This window comes from Hyperoodon ampullatus (genome assembly GCF_949752795.1).
Source record: "Hyperoodon ampullatus genome assembly, chromosome: 2".
Classification (NCBI taxonomy): domain Eukaryota; kingdom Metazoa; phylum Chordata; class Mammalia; order Artiodactyla; family Ziphiidae; genus Hyperoodon; species Hyperoodon ampullatus.
In genome coordinates, this window is record NC_136915.1 from 170535572 (window position 1) to 170554701 (window position 19130).

Consider the following 19130-nt stretch of genomic DNA (forward strand, 5'->3'; position numbering starts at 1 on the left):
TATGTAACAAATGAGTAGTACAGGAGTCTTATGGAAATACAAATTATTTTTACCTATTCATTTCCCAACTCTATTAATCTTTACCATCTATTCGATTTTTAATACACTTACTCCTAAACAGATTTTATCATTTAATTCCCAGCTGTCTATCAATACTCAAATCAGTTACACCTCTGCCTCCCTCCCTTCCCAAGTAGGATTTTCTAACCCCTACAGAACACAGTAATCCTTCTGTAGCTTTTTCAGCCTCCAGCATTCATTTAGTACTATATCCCTTCCTATTGTGTATCATTTATTAATGAAATGTATTATTTAATTGCATCTTAAGTGTCTATTTGTATTTCACTTAACCTGAAATTCCTGAAAAAAGAAATTATGTATTCTAAGTTTTTCTACAGGACCTAGCAAAGTATCATTGCATGTGGTAGGTGTAAAATGATTGTCTGGTGACTGAATAATTTGCTTACTATGTGCCAAATTTATAAACTATGTTGTGGATACCACCTAGCCAACAAGTGACATAGAGGTCACTTACCAACCAAGAATACTTTCAGAAAAGGAAACTTTAAAAGGCCTCAGAGCTTTTCAAATAGTAATTACAAAAGCCATATACTAAAATATATTGGTTCTATGCATAAGACAGCCCTGAAGCCATCACTTAGATCTTTTTTCCTCAGATTCTTCTTATTCTTAACTTACTCATAATTCTATCAAAAATAGGTCATCTGGATTCTTAGATTGGAGTGAATGAGAAAGTAGTATCACTCTAAAATCAGCAAGAAGTAATAATAAAGACTTAGATTTAGGAATAGGAGCACTTCATAAGCAAAGAAAAAGTACTCAAAAAGCATAGTAGTGTAGCCACATAGCGTAGGTAGTCAAATATATCTAATAACCTAGGGCGTTACTATATAATAATTGATGTTTATAATGAAGATTGAGTTATCAAGAAGTTTTAAAATTATATTCAGTATACTTTTTAAAAACACAGGAAATATAAAATGTATTTTCAAGGATTTCTAACCCAAGTTTGTGTGTTTGTTTTAAGGTTTGACACTTAAAGTGTCAAGCATTGCTTATATAAAAATTCACTTATTTGAAATGTATAATTCCCTAATCATACTACACAAATGAAGCTGTCTGGGTATAAAATGTCGGACATACTAGAGTGTTGGTCTTTACCGAAACCATGCTATTTAATTTCTCTTCTATTTCCTTACTCATTCTGTTTCTTAGCCTGGAAGGTTTATTGTCCCTCACTATCCTACCTCATCCCTTAACTTTTGTTGTCTTCTCCACAAGACTAGAAGCCCCTTGAAGGCAGAGATTGTCTTATTCATCTCTGTAATAAAATAGTACTACCACATAGTAGATGCTCAATAAATGTCCAATCATTGTAAAAGAACACTTAAGTATGTATGCTCTTCTGTTCATACTCCCAGAGAGAATTGAATATCATGCTAACATTTTTCTTCCAGATTAAATACACAGGTTATTTTCTATTGTGTTACTTGATAGAACAGTTGCCTTTTTATTCCCTGCAAAGATGTTTCACTAGTTACTATTTTCTTTCTTCCTAGATGGATTAGTTGCCTCTGAAGGAGCCATGAGTCCAGATTTCTTCAATGATTATCACCTTCAAAATGGAGATGTAGCTGGGCAGCATTCATTTCCTGGCAGGTAAACAGTCTTCCAAGAAAAATCTAATATATGCTGTTCCCCTTGTTTTTGAAAAGCTAAAATTCTCTTCACTTCCCATTTTTCTTTTTCCATTAAAGAGTAAAAAAAAAAAAGAATCCTGAGTATTTTCAAGAACATACTCATTTGATTTTAAATTAATTATGAAGTCACATTTTGTATGTAAAAAAATGAAGATCACAGTGCTAAAAAAATGTGTCTGTGTGTATATATGTGTGTGTGTGTGTGTGTGTGTGTGTGTGTGTGTGTGTGTATATATGCTTCCTCACTTTGGAAAATACAGGCTGTCTATTGAAATAGACAGTACTTTTGCCAAATTAATGACCCAGATTGTTTCATAAGTGTTTTCCAAAGCCAATAAAATATAAAATAAGAACACAATACATGCATTTTTTTTAACTTTGTTCTCTTTTTTTTAACATCTTTATTGGAGTATAATTGCTTTACAATGGTGTGTTAGTTTCTGCTTTATAACAAAGTGAATCAGCTATACATATATATATATATATATCCCCATATCTCCTCCCTCTTGTATCACCCTCCCTATCCCACCCCTCTAGGTGGTCACAAAGCACCGAGCTGATCTTCCTGTGCTATGCAGCTGCTTCCCACTAACTATCTAGTCTAAATTTGGTGGTGTACATATGTCCATGGCACTCTCTCAGTTCGTCCCAGCTTACCCTTCCCCCTCCCCGTGCCCTCAAGTCCATTCTATAGTAGGTCTGCATCTTTATTCCTGTCCTGCCCCTAGGTTCTTGAGAACCATTTTTTCTTCTTCTTTTTTTAGATTCCATATATATGTCTTAGCATACAGTATTTGTTTTTCTCTTTCTGATTTACTTCACTCTGTATGACAGACTCTAGGTCCATCCACCTCACTACAAATAACTCAATTTCATTTCTTTTTATGGCTGAGTAATATTCCATTGTATATATGTGCCAGATCTTCTTTATGCATGCATCTGTCAGTGGACACTTAGGTTGCTTCCATGTCCTGGCTATTGTAAATAGTGCTGCAATGAACATTGTGGTACATGACTCTTTTTGAATTATGGTTTTCTCAGGGTATATACCGAGTAGTGGGATTGCTGGGTCATATGTTAGTTCTATTTTTAGTTTTCTAAGGAACCTCCATACTGTTCTCCATAGTGGCTGTATCAATTTACATTCCCATCAACAGTGCAAGAGGGTTCCCTTTTCTCTACACTCTCTCCAGCGTTTATTGTTACAATACATGTATTTTAACAATTATTCAGACATCACCATTTTAAAAAGTTGATGCTTTGATTAAATTAAAGACTTTTCCTCCCTGTGTAGCATTCAAATAAAATATTTAAGGAAAAAAACCTAACATGCCAGCATTGTTGTACAATTATAGTAAAGTTTCCCCCAACAGAGATCCTGCTTCATTACCGGTCTCATAGATTTTTTAAGTCTTGCCAGAAAGTGTAAATAATAGTTTTCCCTTCATATCATTGCTAGAGGTGTAATATTTTAATTTAGAATGACTATTGAAATTTCACATTAAAATGGTCCAATGAATAGGTGTAGTCTTTTTGCCCTTAAGACTAGTTTTTCTTTAGATTATTGATTTAATTTTCTCTTCTAAAATTATAATTTTATTAACATAAATATTTATGTTTGGAGGATGTGTTTAAGAATACAGTTGTGGGCTTCCCTGGTGGGGCAGTGGTTGAGAGTCTGCCTGCCGATGCAGGGGACACGGGTTCATGCCCCAGTCTGGGAAGATCCCACATGCCGCAGAGCGACTGGGCCCGTGGGCCATGGCCACTGAGCCTGGGCATCCGGAGCCTGTGCTCCGCAACGGGAGAGGCCACAACAGTGAGAGGCCCGCGTACCGCAAAAAAAAAAAAAAAAAAAAAAGAATACAGTTGTGACCAATGTGTTACAACTCTTGAATCATCGCTTGTAGTAAGCCATTTTAATTCAATAGTAATAATTATTGCAACCATTATCAATTACGGTCTTTCCAGTATAACACAGTATGTAATTTTGAAGGAAACATAGCATATTATAGTGACTTTTAAGTGTTTTTTTGTTTTGCCGCAACCCATATGAAGAAATACCTTTCATATTGCAACCCAGTACACACATACATATTTATATATATATATACATATATATATATGTTATATATATACACACACATATATATAAAACAAAAAATTCTTAAAACAGTAATTAATTACTCTTACTATCTGTAATGCACAATTATATATTCTATTTTAGTCTATTCAATTTTATTTTTAAAATGCAGATTGCAACCCACTATATTGATTTCACAACCCACTGTTGGTCGTGACAAAATTTAAAAGCATAGTGGAAAAATACAGGGGTATTTCATGAAATGTAATAACCTTATATGTAGTTCAGTAGTCTTTAGTGAACTTTAAATAAATAATAACACTTTAGAAATAGTTTCATTCGTGTACTGGATTGTCATGATGAGAAACTACTTGCCTTAGGGGAAAAAAAATTAAACATGGTTAAATACCAGAAGCATATGGCTTTTGATTACTTCTGATGTCTCTATGTTAGCTATAATTATTTAAATAGAGATTCTCTTTAATTATTATAACTATTATACTCCATCATGTGACAATTCACTGTACAAATGTTTTCTGAAACATAATTAGAAAAGGAAGGAGTTATTTCATTATATAATCCTAATGTTTATATTGAAAATTTTTGCTGATAGCATTTAAAAGATTAATTTTTCTGCCATTTGTGTTTCACTATGAACAAAACATTGCTTTTGTGTGATACTAACCATGCGTTGCTTATTTGAGAAAGACATGATTTTTTTCTTTAGTTATGTGATTTTAAAGAACCTGAACATTTTCATTAAAATTGAATATCCAAAGGAATGAACTTGAACTCAACTCAGCAAAATCTTTCATTTCTGGTTTTCAAAAATGGTCATTTTATAAAACAATAAATATGTTTAGAGAGATGGCTATACCCGAAGAGTAAGTTATGTACTGTGTCCAAAGATTTCAGGATTTTATTCCTAAGTTCTGTTAACAAGTTGTTTTTTAAAAGACTGGGAAAGTTCTCTTACCTTTGTGCCTTTAGTTCCTTTTCAAGAATAAAAATATATAAGTAGCTTTGTTCACATCATAAAAAACACATCACAGCAATGTTGGTTTAAAGGATTAGTTAATAAAACTTCATGTAGACTATATATTTTTTCAAATCAAAAGAGTGATATACTTATTTATTATAATCATTTTGAATTGAGAATTGTTTGCCCTTTCAAAAGAACTTCCCTTGAGAAAGCTAAGTCTTTCATCTCTTGTCTTTTGTAATTTTTCAGGCCTTAAATCATGTAACTGTATCATTTTCTCTTTGTATTTCCAGAAGAAATAACTTACTATGAATTTCCTCAGTTTTTTTCTAAGTAACAGATCAAATAAAAAGGGACTCTAAATTTTATCAGCAGATATACAGAGAAAGCTTACAGTATAACCAAAAATTCATAGTTGTTCTTTGCTACATTTTTTATTGACCTTCTCTAGAATCATTTACTCTTTCTTTTATGAATCTTTTTTGTTGTTAGGATTGTCTTCTAATAGGATTTCTTTGTTCTTCTTTGATAGCAACAAACCATGGATCTTAACTCTGGCTTATTTTTTTTAATTCTACAAAGATTTAAGTATTTTAAATTGTTCCATAATTATTCACATATTTTGGCATGATAATTTTGATGCATAATGTCCCAAATGTGAAATTTTAAACTAATGGCTACCTTTAGGCTTCTGATATCCAATAGGTAAATTTAAAACCTATTAGACCAAATAACATTGACTTAAAATGATGCTTTTGAAATATTTCATTTTAATTGATTTTAAGCAAAATGGGAATATTTTTTGAAAAATGTAGACAGAAGGTGTTGAACTCTTATTCTTCATCTTTACTGTGAAGATGAGAATAAGCAGACTTACTGAACAACATGAAGAATTTGGGTTAATTATGGAAGAATAATGTCTTGATTGAATTTTGAATATTAAAAAAGCTGATTTTAAAAGCAGGAAATGTTATCTATTTTGAGGTGGGGTTTTTTTTAACATCTTTATTGGAGTATAATTGCTTTACAATGGTGAGTTAGTTTCTGCTTTATAACAAAGTGAATCAGTTATACATATACATATGTTCCCATATCTCTTCCCTCTTGAGTCTCCCTCCCTCCCACCCTCCCTATCCCACCCCTCTAGGGGTGGGAAAGCACCGAGCTGATCTCCCTGTGCTATGTGGCTGCTTCCCACTAGCTATCCATTTTACGTTTGGTAGTGTATATATGTCCATGCCACTCTCTCACTCTGTCACAGCTTACCCTTCCCCCTCCCCATATCCTCAAGTCCATTCTCTAGTAGGTCTGTGTCTTTATTCCTGTCTTACCCCTAGGTTCTTCATGACATTTTTTTTCTTAAACTCCATATATATGTGTTAGCATACTGTATTTGTCTTTCTCTTTCTGACTTACTTCACTCTGTATGACAGGCTCTACGTCCATCCACCTCACTACTCAACTCAATTTCATTTCTTTTTATGGCTGAGTAATATTCCATTGTATATATGTGCCCCATCTTCTTTATCCATTCACCTGTCGATGGATACTTAGGTTGCTTCCATGTCCTGGCTATTGTAAATAGAGCTGCAATGAACATTTTGGTACATGACCCTTTTTGAATTATGGTTTGCTCAGGGTATATACCCAGTAGTGGGATTGCTGGGTCGTATGGTAGTTTTTTTTTCTTTAAATCAGGAAAATTGTCCAGATGACTTACAAATTCATTCCCTGTTCTTCATCATATATCTTTGATTAACAAGCAGTGTCAAGTTAATTGGAATAGTAATAATATTTTAAAAATGTATAAAATGTGAATTTTTATAATTACCATTGCTTCTAATGATTTGAGAACATAAAACAGCATACCAGTGCCAAGTGGCATGCTATTCAACCAGTAATCGTGACTAGTGGGTTCAGGTAAAGTAGATAATCCCAAGTTTCTGCAAGGTAAAGAATAAATTTCTAATTTGTGTAAGAGTTTTTTGTTTTTTAATTGTTCACAGAAAAATTCTTCAGTTTCTTCCTAAAATAACCATGTTTAGTAATGGGACAAGTCTGTTAAAGTGGGGTAACTGAGTCAAATTTAGAGTATTGTTTAAACAGTTCAAATTGTATATTTCTTAAAATCCAAGTCGGGGGGGTCCTTCTTAATCTGAATGTCTGCATTTTTGTAATATAGCAGGGCAGTTTAATTGGAAACAGTGAAAACTGTTAAACTCATCCATCCTATTCTACAAGGGAGACTGGATGTTTGATAAAATACATACTGGCAGTTGGACAGCGAATCCTGGGTTTTAGACATGTGTCACTATCAGTTTGAACCTCTTGGCACCAGAATTTCCCAACATTTTGAGGTAATGCAAAGTGTATTAGGGCTCCAAGGCATTAGCTATAGAGTTGACATTGCCAGAGGGTCAGATGTAAATCTTCCCCTCCCAAAACCTGAACTGGCCATTAGAAAGTAAAGTGGAACTTGCTATTGAAGCTCATTAAAAATAATAGGAGTAAGACTAGCCTTTTTTCCCCTTATATACAATGTATCCGTACCATATTTTTGGACAGTTTTTTTTATTATAACTCTTACTTTTCAAGACTAACAAGAACCTTATGTTGAGTATTTTTAAACTGCTTCCAGCTTTTACAAATCAGTTTTTGTTGCAGTAAAAATGGTCCATTTTTCTTTTATAAGAATCCAATTTTCATAAACTGGAAAAAAATTTCAGAGACTGCTTAGGTTTCCTTGGGGCTTTGAAAAATATTTTTCAGAGGGCCTGAAGATCTTCTCTGTGGTTGGCACAGTGATGTCATCTACTGACCATTTCACTAGAGGCAGAGATGAACTAGATGTGTGCATTATTGAGCCATCTGAATCTTACACTTTCATTTTCTGTGTATATGCCTGCCTCTTTTTTTTCTTTCTTAGAGTACTTGGTGATTAACTTTTCTGTTCATTATATGTATTGTATATTTCACATATACACCTTTTATTCTGTTCTCTCTTAATATATTTTCTTTAAAACATTAAATCACTGTTGAAACATTAGTTGCACTTTTTAAAATTGTACTGACTAGAACTAACACATTATTTTCTTAATATATGAGAAATAATCTTTTATCCAAAATTTTAAATGTATAATTTTTCCTAAGACAGGGACTCTACCTGTAAAAATTAGACTTATTTCTTTAGCTATAAGGCCACCTTCATTAAGCTCAGCCATTTAGTTAACTCAGTTATTTCACTTGAGAAAAGCAACCTTAAAATTAAATATTGCCTGTCTAAAAGGCATTGTGTAGTATTTACCGACCTTTTTTATTATTCCTAGAACTATATATTAGGGTATTATTTCAAAGCAGTTATTCAGAAGATAAATCAAATTATTGCCTATATTACAACCCTTAATTTGGCAATCGAGAAATTCTCATATATTGAGATAAAATTAAATATGCCTATAAAATCCCTTATTTGATAAGTCCTATATCAATTTTAATTGATAAACCAAACTCTTCCATTTGTTCTAATAGTTTAAGTTTTAGTGACCTTCATTACTGTGGCAGTAATGTAGACATTATATGGAAGGATCAAAAGAAAGTGAAAAGAACTTCATAGAAACATTTCCCTTTGATAGATATTGGAGACCAACCATTTGTTCAGCAGCATTGTAAGAACTAAATGAATTATAAAATACTTATTAAATCTTTTAAAGATAATCATTTTAAAAAACACTGCTTTATTTAGTGTGTAGCTTTTTTGTTCCTAATTTCTTTATAACTTTTTCTCAGAGGAGAACATGCTTCATGAAGTCTTTAAAAAAACTCCTGACTTTAGTTAGTAATTTTTCCAGACATGGTGAATATAAAATAAAGCAGCCAGATTCCGTTTTCACCTATCAGTTGCCAAAGATTTTCTAATGCTAATACCCACACATGGGAGCAAAGAGGTACTCTGATACACTTCTTGTGGGACTTAAATGGACAAAACCTTTGTGAAATATAATTGGTAACAGAGAACAGAAGCCTAAAATTGTATACTTCCTTAATTCTGTAACTTCATTTCTAAGAATATATCCTCATGAAATAATCAGAGATAAAGACTGGATAAATGATTGTGTGATTTCTTTCTATCAAGAAAATATATACATTGAGTATCGTGAGATACACTTACCTAATTGGGGAATAAATGTTATTTTTTAGTACCTACTTTTGTGCCACATGATTTTGTCCACATATTAGATTATATTATACCAGTGTTCTGATTTAAGTAAATATGAAAGTCAAAATAGGTAAAAATAGATATTTAGCAATAGATATTTACTTTATATAAAATTCATCTTTTTAAAGAATTGACCCCAGAGACCTTTTAATTTGCTTTTTTCTTATTGAGAAAAATTTTGAATAAAACTGTTATTCACCTATGATGTTTTGACAGCATAAAATTGAGTACACCACTGCCACATCTGTAATTCTAGTAATGAAAGCTGACAGCATGTTTGAAATATTTGGTCATTCCATTTATATTTTTTTGCATTATTAAAACATTATTATTAACAGTGCATAATATTTTTTAAAAAAACCTTGCTGAATGTTTTGTTCAGGCACTGTTATACATTTTATTTACTCTTTGTTTTTCATATGCACATTTGCAAAGTTCCCTAATACTTGTTCTTAGCTGTGTCTAAGTTGGGATATTTGCAAGAGTTGCTTCTCACTTTAAATGGAATTTTGTTAAATCATGATTAAAACATATACAGCAGAACCTCTATAGAAACCATGGTGTTGGGTAACAAGACAATATCCTGTTTACTTTTAAAAGTTACTCTGGGGCTTCCCTGGTGGCGCAGTGGTTGAGAGTCCGCCTGCCGATGCAGGGGACACGGGTTCGTGCCCCGGTCTGGGAAGATCCCACATGCCGCGGAGCGGCTGGGCCCGTGAGCCATGGCCACTGAGCCTGTGCTCCGGAGCCTGTGCTCCGCAAGGGGAGAGGCCACAACAGTGAGATGCCCGCCTACCGCAAAAAAAAAAAAAAAAAAAAAAAAAAAAAAAAAAAAAAAGTTACTCTGTTTCAGGGTATATGATTTGATCTAAAAATATCCAGATCTGTGCAAATGTTTATTATAATTGTATTTGGTTGTCCAAATGACATTGTTTTTAGTATGTATAAACATGTATTTCACACTCAGTAATAATTGCTACAGCTAGGTATAACCAATAGAAATAATCTTAAGTTCTTCCCACCTTCATTAGTATTAACTAATCAAAAATGCATGGTAAAAATTTCTTGAAATGAATAAAACCATTCATAAGAAATAATACTATATGACAGGTAAAATCCCATCTAAGATAATGAAGTGGTTAAAAATGTGGGATGGTGAAAACAGGAGAACAAGAGTGGCAATAGCTGTGTAACACAGTTCTGATGAGAAAATCAAACCAATGCAAATAAATGGTTTTTTTACACTATGAGACTTGCTGTAACACAATCCTTACATTAAATCACATTACATTTTTTTCTCTCTAAATACTCTCATAACAATTCTGCTAGTTTTCTTTTTTTTTTTTTTTTTTTCTTTCAGAAGATGGAATGTCTTCGGAGCTTTCTAAAAGTTTTAAAGAATAAAATGTTTAAGGCACTTTTTTGGCCTAAATCTTAGTATACCAGGACGAATAACTTGCATGTAGCTAACACTTATATCATCATATGTCTCATTTGACTATCAACAGTGTGTGAGGTATATAGGGCAAAGAGTAGTATTGGCCCTGTTTTAACAAATGTAGAAATTAAGACTCAGAGATTTTTAAGGGACTAGCCCAAAACCAGTTAGGTAATAAATAGTGAAGCCTTTAGGCTTGGTAAGAGCCAGCATTCTTAGTATTACACCATTACTGCCTCCAAAAGGCAAGCAGATATATTAGTGTTAACAGTGAACTGTGCTTTAGAAAATTTTAGAGTAAGTGTTATCAAACTTCAGAGTAAGATATGTAGGTTTTTTTGCATGATACAATATATTGTTTACTTATTTTGCTTTAATACGCTGTATATGGCTTACTGCAAATTGGTATTTAGATTGCTTGGAGAACAAGTTGCTAAAAATTTATTAACACATTAAGTAACTAATTAGTTCACTACCATTAAATTCTTTTAAGTAGTTCATTAAGTTCTCTACAGATTAATCCATTTGTATAAAAAATGAGGATGAAATGAGTGGGATAATCTCAGTCTAGAAGGGTTAATGTCTCATGCAAATCATTTATTTAGCTAATTAACCAATGTAAATGTTTATATACATGATGCTATTATTTTATGCCTATAAATGAATCTTCATATATTAGTCTTAGTTGACTTATTTGTTTAGACTTTTTAATAGAGAAAACTTCTTTCTAACCATAAAAGGGCAAGGAAATTCGGTTCCACTGCTTGGACACTAATGATTTGCATTTCCCAAAGAAAATTGAATTAGATTTTATTAGTAAATTGGGCCTATAACTTTTAAGGCCAGATTCTATTAGATTATCACACATCAGCATTAGCAAATTGTAAACTTTACTGAAATATAGAAATACAAGCCAAAAATCAAGGCTAAGAATCCTGGAAACCTGGGAAGATGTTTTATCCTAGAGAAATTATACTGACTTGAAAAAGTATTTTAAGTGATTTACTTTCCTTTGGAAATTTAGAAACAAGAGAAGTTGGTGACAGACTGCTCTCATCAAATTCGTGTTAATTTTCAATCTGGTGATCTGAGCTAAGTTTTTGGAGGTATGCATGTTAGCTATATGTAAAATCCAAAGATGCTCCCAAAGGAAACCAAATTTATTGTCACTTTATTAGGACTTTCATTTAGGAGAAGAAATTCAGCATAATTGAGTCTATAAATGAAAAAAGTAATCTGGATATGACTAGATCCTGTAAAAATGTTAACACATCAGTTATGGTGTAGCTTTGTACTAGAAGAAATGAATGGGAGTTAGTCCATTCATGACTAGGAAGTTCATTATATCACCACCATTTAAGAGTGATTATCCAATGTTAAAGTTCATACATTTTTATACATATTAATAGCATTTTTGTTGGCTGTACAGATATATAAAAATTAGTTATAAATTTAAAAAGAAAGAAAGTAGAAAGTCCTTAAGCAAAGGTGACTGCTTTTATGACATATTTGACCTATGAAATGCTCTTATTTTCAAAAAATAATGGGTTTTTTTTTTAAAGGGAATAGGATGCAGATTACCATTATAATATTATTTATTTATTTATTTATTTATGGCTGTATCAGGTCTTAGTTGTGGAACGCAGGATCTTTCGTTGCAGGATCTTTTGTTGTGGCATCTTTCGTTGTGGTGCATGGGCTTTTCTCTAGTTGTGGTGCACGGGCTCTCAGGCTCAGTAGTTGTGGCGCACAGGCTCCAGAGCGCATGGGCTCTGTAGTTGCGACATGTGGCACTCTAGTTGTGGAGTGCAGGCTCAGTAGTTGCGGTGCGTGGGCTTAGTTGCCCCGCGGCATGTGGGATCTTAGTACCCGACCAGGGATGGAACCTGAGTCCCCTGCATTGGAAGACATTCTTAACCACTGGACCACCAGGGAAGTCCCAGATTACCATTACAAAGTCTTGCTTATTCGTAGTCTAATGAGAATTTTAAAATTATAAGCAATTTGGTTGATGAGCACCACCACCCCCTCCAAAAAAATAAGAGAGAGAGGAAAACAGCATGTCATCTTTTATTTCCCTTAAGTCTGGATTCAATGATACTGAGCTTACTCCTAAACTCAGGGACGGGTTGATTGATTCTAGCCCATCTGTGTTTTGATTGATATAACAATGTGATTTAGGTATTTATGAATAATTGTTTAAAAGTCCCTATATTAGAAATATTAAACATATATTAGAAATGTTAAACTTTTTTTTTCTTAAATATTTTTTAAAAAACAGACGAAACCTAAAGCCTATAGGTTTTTAAATGTAATATTAATTTATTCCCGTTTTCTCCATATTGCCCATAGTCCTACCAGATGTGCTATTACAAATAGCTCACCCCTCAGATATGAGCCATATGGGCTCTGTAAACTTATTTGCACTTATTTTGAATAGGAATTGTACAGATTACAAATGAATTATTAAGGTAAATGTATATTGCCAAATAAATCTAAGAGCAAAATATTAAACTGTAGTAAATGAGAAAGGAATGTGCAAATGAAGACCTGCCTGCTTTAATAAGTTTAGTGGTTACCTCCTCAGTTTCAACCAAAAGAAAAAGAGGTTTTTTTCTTTTTTTTGTTGTTGTGTTGAAAAAAAAAAGTCTTTAAAACTGCTTACAGAAGTATCTAAGACAAAAACAAGGAAATATAATGTTCTAAACTCAGCCAGTCCAAACCATTTGAGCTGCTATGACAGCTCATAAAACTGAGAGTAGTTTTTAACTGGGCTCTGTTTTACATTGCCAAAGTGAATTTTCCTTGCAGGAAGTAGCCAGAGGGTTTATTTAGTTTCCAATCCAAGGCTTTGATCTTTCTGTACTGTCACATCTCTGGTTACATAGCCCTTTTTCACTGCAGTAAATCTGCAACCGTTAATGAGAATAAAATTTCCTCCTCCTTGCTGATCACTTGCTGTTAAATGCCAAAGCACAGCCAACTGCATATTTGCAGATTTCAGCTACAATGTATGAAAACAGGGCAATCAGTTTAAACTTGTTGTCTTTGTAATTCATTTTATTGGGCTTTCTTCCTTTTTAAGTGACCTATTTTATCAAGTAAGTGGTTGCAAGGCCAAGCCTGGGAGAAAGATTTAGAATGCTAATAAGCTGAGAGGAGAAAGGTGTGCACGTGTTGGGGAGGCAGGGTACGGGAGTGGTTGCACATGCACGTGCACTGCCATTAATGTTCAAATTGGGTCTGCTTTCGTGCTCTTGAAAGACCCGACCTCTCTTTCCGCTCAAATAAAGTAAGCTGGTTTGTTGTTTCTTTGATTATGTTGTATGTTCCGTTTCAACATAAATTTGCACTTAATGAGTTTATTTAATAAGTCAGAACATTACTTTTCACTTTCGACTTCAGAGAAGATTTCATAGTATTTAAAGGAACTTAAAGGATTTCAAAAAACTTGATCTCTACATTGTAAGAGCTGTTCTTAAAGTAAAAAGAACATCATTATAAGTATCCACTGAACCATCTTACCAAATGGGTCCTTACAAATATTGGAAATATTATAAATATCTGTTGAATAAATCAATGGAAATTCAAAATCACATTTAATCAAGCTGAATTTTATACATTATTAAATATATGCATCTTCAGACTGAAATACAATAAAATCTCATTTATTTTTTACTGCAATGAAACCTCTCAGTTGAAGCATTAACTATTTGATTCAGTTAATATACGTTGTTAAATTTATTTTTCACTTATACCTTTTATCTTTACTACCGTCTTATTTTGTGGTTGGCAACTAAACTTATCTCTGTCAAGAAATTCACTTTTAGAATGCCATTTTAGGTGATAGCCATTGATAAATATATTTTATTAATATATGTTGATATAGATCATATTAATCTACATAAATATGAAATATGCTAAAATACATGAAAGAAAGAAATCAGCTTCTATTTTCTCACCATTGAAGCCAGTTACTATTATCTTATAGCTGTCTGTTTTCACAAAATAAATTATTACTAATTTCATAAAAATCAAAATGTTGGGATAAATCAACAGTGCATAATACCCATTCATTGATTTAGACAACTATCATATAAACAATAACTGAAAATATATTGAAACACAGAATAAGATTTCTGACTTGGGGGCAGTAAAGTCAGATCTTCTGATAAAACAGAGGACCCATTTTTGGGAAAGTGTCAGTTTTTAGTTAACCTAATAAGAAAGGAGGGTAAGAAAAGAATGGCTTGAAAATTTTAGGAGAGGGGGAGATACAGCACTACCCTAGGCCTTTTCAGAAGGTATTTAGTATAATGTAGAAATGCTGAACTTTAAACTTGTAGCTTGTACTCTTAGAATTATTGTGTTTTCAAATAAGCCTGTCTACGTGTACTTAAACTGTAACATGAAAGTTTGCATGTGGGAAAAAAATGGTAGAAACTAAAGCACAATTTTAGACACTGTATCTGAGGGTGGTGGGGACCGTTCTGTAGTTTGCTTCTTTGTTTTTCTAATACTTTAAATCTGCATCAGACAGTCCACAATCCATCCAAAATTCTGGACGTGAAAGTCCACAGAAACTTTCTTCACAAAATAAACATATTTTTTAAAGTTTTTGTTGTTCTTTAAAAAGCAAAAGAAAAATCTTAAATAAGTGAAACTGCTCCAAAAAGTTTATTTCTGTAACATGAACCGTCCAGTCCAGTTTTAAATGAAATTACTGGAAAGGAATAGAAACAATGCAGGCTTCAATGCCATACAGACTTAATCTTTATTCTAATTGTATGATTTGAAATATTATTCTCTAAAATGGTTTCAAATCTGTCTATAATCTGAGATATGCTGATTAATAGTAATGCTGGCATTTATTGAAATATATTTACTGAGTGCAAGGCAGTATGCTAATTGCTATCATTACATCCCTTATCTAATTTGGTCTTCACAACAGCTCAGGGAAGGAGACATTAAGAAAACCCAAGCTTATTGAGTTAAGCAACTTGCCCAAGTTATCTCCCCACCTCTCAGTGTCTACTCTTATTTTTACCCCACCTCACTCTCTTCCCTCTGTTACAGGCAAGGAAATGCCCTTTTTTTCAGAGTCCAGTTGGTTCATTTTGCTCGGAACCCCATCCCTTCTTACCTTCCTAAGGACTTCTTTCATGTCATCACTCTTTTCCCTTCTACTAGATCGTTCCTGTCAGGGTATAAACACAATGTGGAATCTCCAACGTTAAACTCTCTTTGCCCCAACATCACATTCCAGCTACTACCCATTTCTCGTTTCTCTTCATACAGTGCATCTCAAAAGACTCCCATTTACTCTTCTATTTCTCTAGTTTTGTCAAAATCGCTACTAATCTTCATATTGCCAAATCCATGGACCTTTCTCATCTTTAACTCTCAGCAGTGTTGGACACAGATATCCAGGCCCTGCTTTTGGAAACTCCCTTCTTTCAGCTCTCAAGATAGCCTGTTTTTTAAATTTTCCTCCTAAGATCTTCTCCATTCCTTCCCAATGTTCTCTGCTGGATATTCCTCCTCCTTTTCACCTTTAAATGCTGGTTACTTCAGGACTTCAACCCTGTTCTCTATCCATATCATTTTGGGGAGCCCTCTTTTCTAATTACACCCACTACCTAGAGGATTTCATCCAGATCCCATGGCATTAAATACTATCTGAAGGCTTGTATTTTTATTGGATGCCTCTCCTCTGAGCACCAGCTTTATTCCTCTCACTATTTAACATACCCAATTGAATGTTTAATAAAATTATCAGACTTAACTTTTGATTTCCGACATGCAAATAGGTGCCTCCTCTCATCTTCCATCTCAGTAAATGTCGCCACCATCCAGTAGTTCAAACCATAAACTTTGGAGTCTTCCCTGGTTCCTCCCTTTTCTTCACCATTACCACCCTCCCCAGTGCAAACCATCTGCAAGTCCTGTTGTTTTCATTTCTAGACTGTCTCAAATTTGGCCTTTTCTTTCCATTTCCACTGTTAGTACTCTAGTCCAAGCCACCATCATCTGTCACCTGAACCATTCAAAATAGCCTCCTGATTAATTTCCCTGCTTCTGCATTTACCTTCCCTTGCAATCCATTTTTCCCCCATAGTAACCATTGTGATCTTTTTAAAGTGTAAATCAGATCATTTCAAATGTATAATGTGTAGTATTTATTAACTGTATAATCAAGATGTATATATAGGGCTTCCCTGGTGGCGCAGTAGTTGAGAATCCGCCTGCCAACGCAGGGGACACGGGTTCGTGCCCCGGTCCGGGAAGATCCCACATGCCGTGGAGCGGCTGGGCCCGCGAGCCATGGCCGCTGAGCCTGTGCGTCCGGAGCCTGTGCTCCGCAACGGGAGAGGCCACAACAGTGAGAGGCCCGTGTACCAGAAAAAAAAAAAAACATATATATATATATATATATATATATATATATATATATATATATATATATAGTATTATGTGCTTGTATTATAAAATTGTTGGTAGGAGCATATGCTATATGGGAAATTTTTTAGTAACCTACATAACATAAAAAACTGCCTTTTGAATTACAGTATTTTATATACATAAAGATGATTGCCTTATAGTTATGACTGAGTTAAGGAATTCTTAGTACACGTGTATTATACTACCACATATCCAGTTGAATATATCTGTACTGATAAGTACTCATTTATACAGAACGTAAGCATTCTCTAGCTTAAAAAAAAATGGTTTATTGTCAAAAGAAACTTGTAATGTCCCAATATTACAAGGTTTATATTAGTTTTCATTATCAAATAGCCTATGTTTTGTAGAAACAAATTCTACCCCATACTTAACATGAATAAAAGGTTACTTTGATCTTGTTACTTTCCTATTACTGGGTCTTAACTAATGACCTGTTGATAATCAATAGATCAGAAGTATAACATGTATACTGTTGGAGATAATTTCCAAAAGATACTTTTAACTTTTACTTAGTTTCTGTGATGACAAATGAAATTAACTTTATAGAGTATTAAATAAAAATACATTAAAGGAAGAATGTGCATTTAATGTTTTCTTTTTAACACTTAAAATTTATTTATTCAGTAACCCTTATAATTTAGAAACACTTGGAGGGCTCTAGGGATAGAGGTCAATAAGAAATAATCCCTTTCCCATTGAGAAGGGTATATAGTTCAGGGTTAAAATATAATTTTTTGAAATGACTTAAAGTATCCTATTTATTATTCTTTATATCATTTTTTAAAAAAATCTTTAAAGGTAATAGTATTATCGTGCTTAGAAAAATAATTAAGGAATTAATACTAAGTACAGTGTCAGTTTTTATACAGCATGTTCCTGCTAACTTTTGTGTTATTCTCACACCTTGATTAAATAAGGGTGTGTGTATGTGTGTCCCAATGAAATAAACATCTTAAACATTTTTGATTTGTCCTTAATCTTTAGAGGACGCAAATGAATCATTAGAGAAGAATGCCGTAGTGTCTTAGATAGACACTTTTTTTTTTTAAGAGCATGCTGTTTGAAGTGTTGTCATTTGCTAACTTCTGTTACAAAAGATTCTACCTTTAACGTTTTCTTACAGAAGAAAAAATCAGATAATCTAATGACAATAGTATTTGTCAATTATATCTCAAAGCCAGAAAAAAAATAAAAATAATTTTAAAAGATACTGTGATGAATTTTCTTAGATAAAAAAGTAAACAGATTTATAGATTCATATTTTTGCATTTTAACCTAAGCAGTGCAATATTTGACAAAGAATCACATTATTATTAAAATACAACCTCCTGAGTTATATAGGCTGTTTAATAAGACACTGACCTTTAATGGTCTGGTAATTCACTAGAATTTAGTTACTTCATTATAACGGTAAGCACTTTGGAGGGATCAGTTCAGACAGCAGCTTTTCATAGCTTTGTAATAGAATGTCTCTTTAGAAACACATCAATGTCCTACAAAACATAATTTGAATAATTGTGAGATTTGAAGAGACATTGTATCAAAGAGTTTGATTTAAATGTTGGGTTCTGATGCCTACCATCTCATGAGCAAAGGTTTACGTAGGTAGGTAGGTAGGTAGGTAGGTAGATAGGTAGATAGATATTCCCAAGGAAATAAGTGACAAAACATTTTAGTCCTTGAATGTGTTTTAATGCTGATGTCATAGCTGTTGATGAATTCTCAGAACTTTTAATTGAAAGAGTTTTAGATTTGTTAAAATGCATTAGATTTTCTCATTTTTTAAAAAAGGCAGTAAACCTCCATTGCGGGTTATGGAAATGGAAAGGAAGTCTGGAGTTAAGGGGATTAATTATGACCTATAATCCTGTGGATTTTACCTGTAGGGATTTTAGGCCAATGTGCAGTCTTTCAGCAGTAGCCCAAATCACTTGGTAATCTCGTAAGTACTCAGCGCCTCTGCCAACTAAATATAACTCAGACCTACTTCAGAGAGGCAAATGCAGCACTCTGTAATAGAATCTATTTTCAAATGTGGCCTTGTTTCTCTATTTGAGAAGAAGGGTTAGTATTTTTCTAAACTTTATACTTTTATCATTAAAGTTAATTATTGGTGAGTGTAAAATCTATGTATGGCTATGTTGGTTTTTACATAAAAGCTACACATTTCAGACTAGAGAGGCATGATCAACAAATGGTTTCTTGTGCCTGTAATCAAAGTTAAACAT

At 33.2% G+C, this 19130-nt stretch overlaps 1 protein-coding gene across 3 annotated transcripts in view; it reads left to right on the forward strand.

Moving 5' to 3' along the window:
- The window catches only part of KIFAP3 (kinesin associated protein 3), a gene marked incomplete at its 3' end in the record, with an annotated part of 155057 nt that overhangs the window by 122433 nt on the left and 13494 nt on the right, over window positions 1-19130 (forward strand). For all 3 annotated transcript variants that reach the window (XM_079724871.1, XM_079724873.1, XM_079724872.1), the window contains one exon: window positions 1581-1680. In XM_079724871.1, the coding sequence (XP_079580997.1) occupies window positions 1581-1680 (100 nt within the window). The remainder of the gene's footprint in view (window positions 1-1580; window positions 1681-19130) is intronic.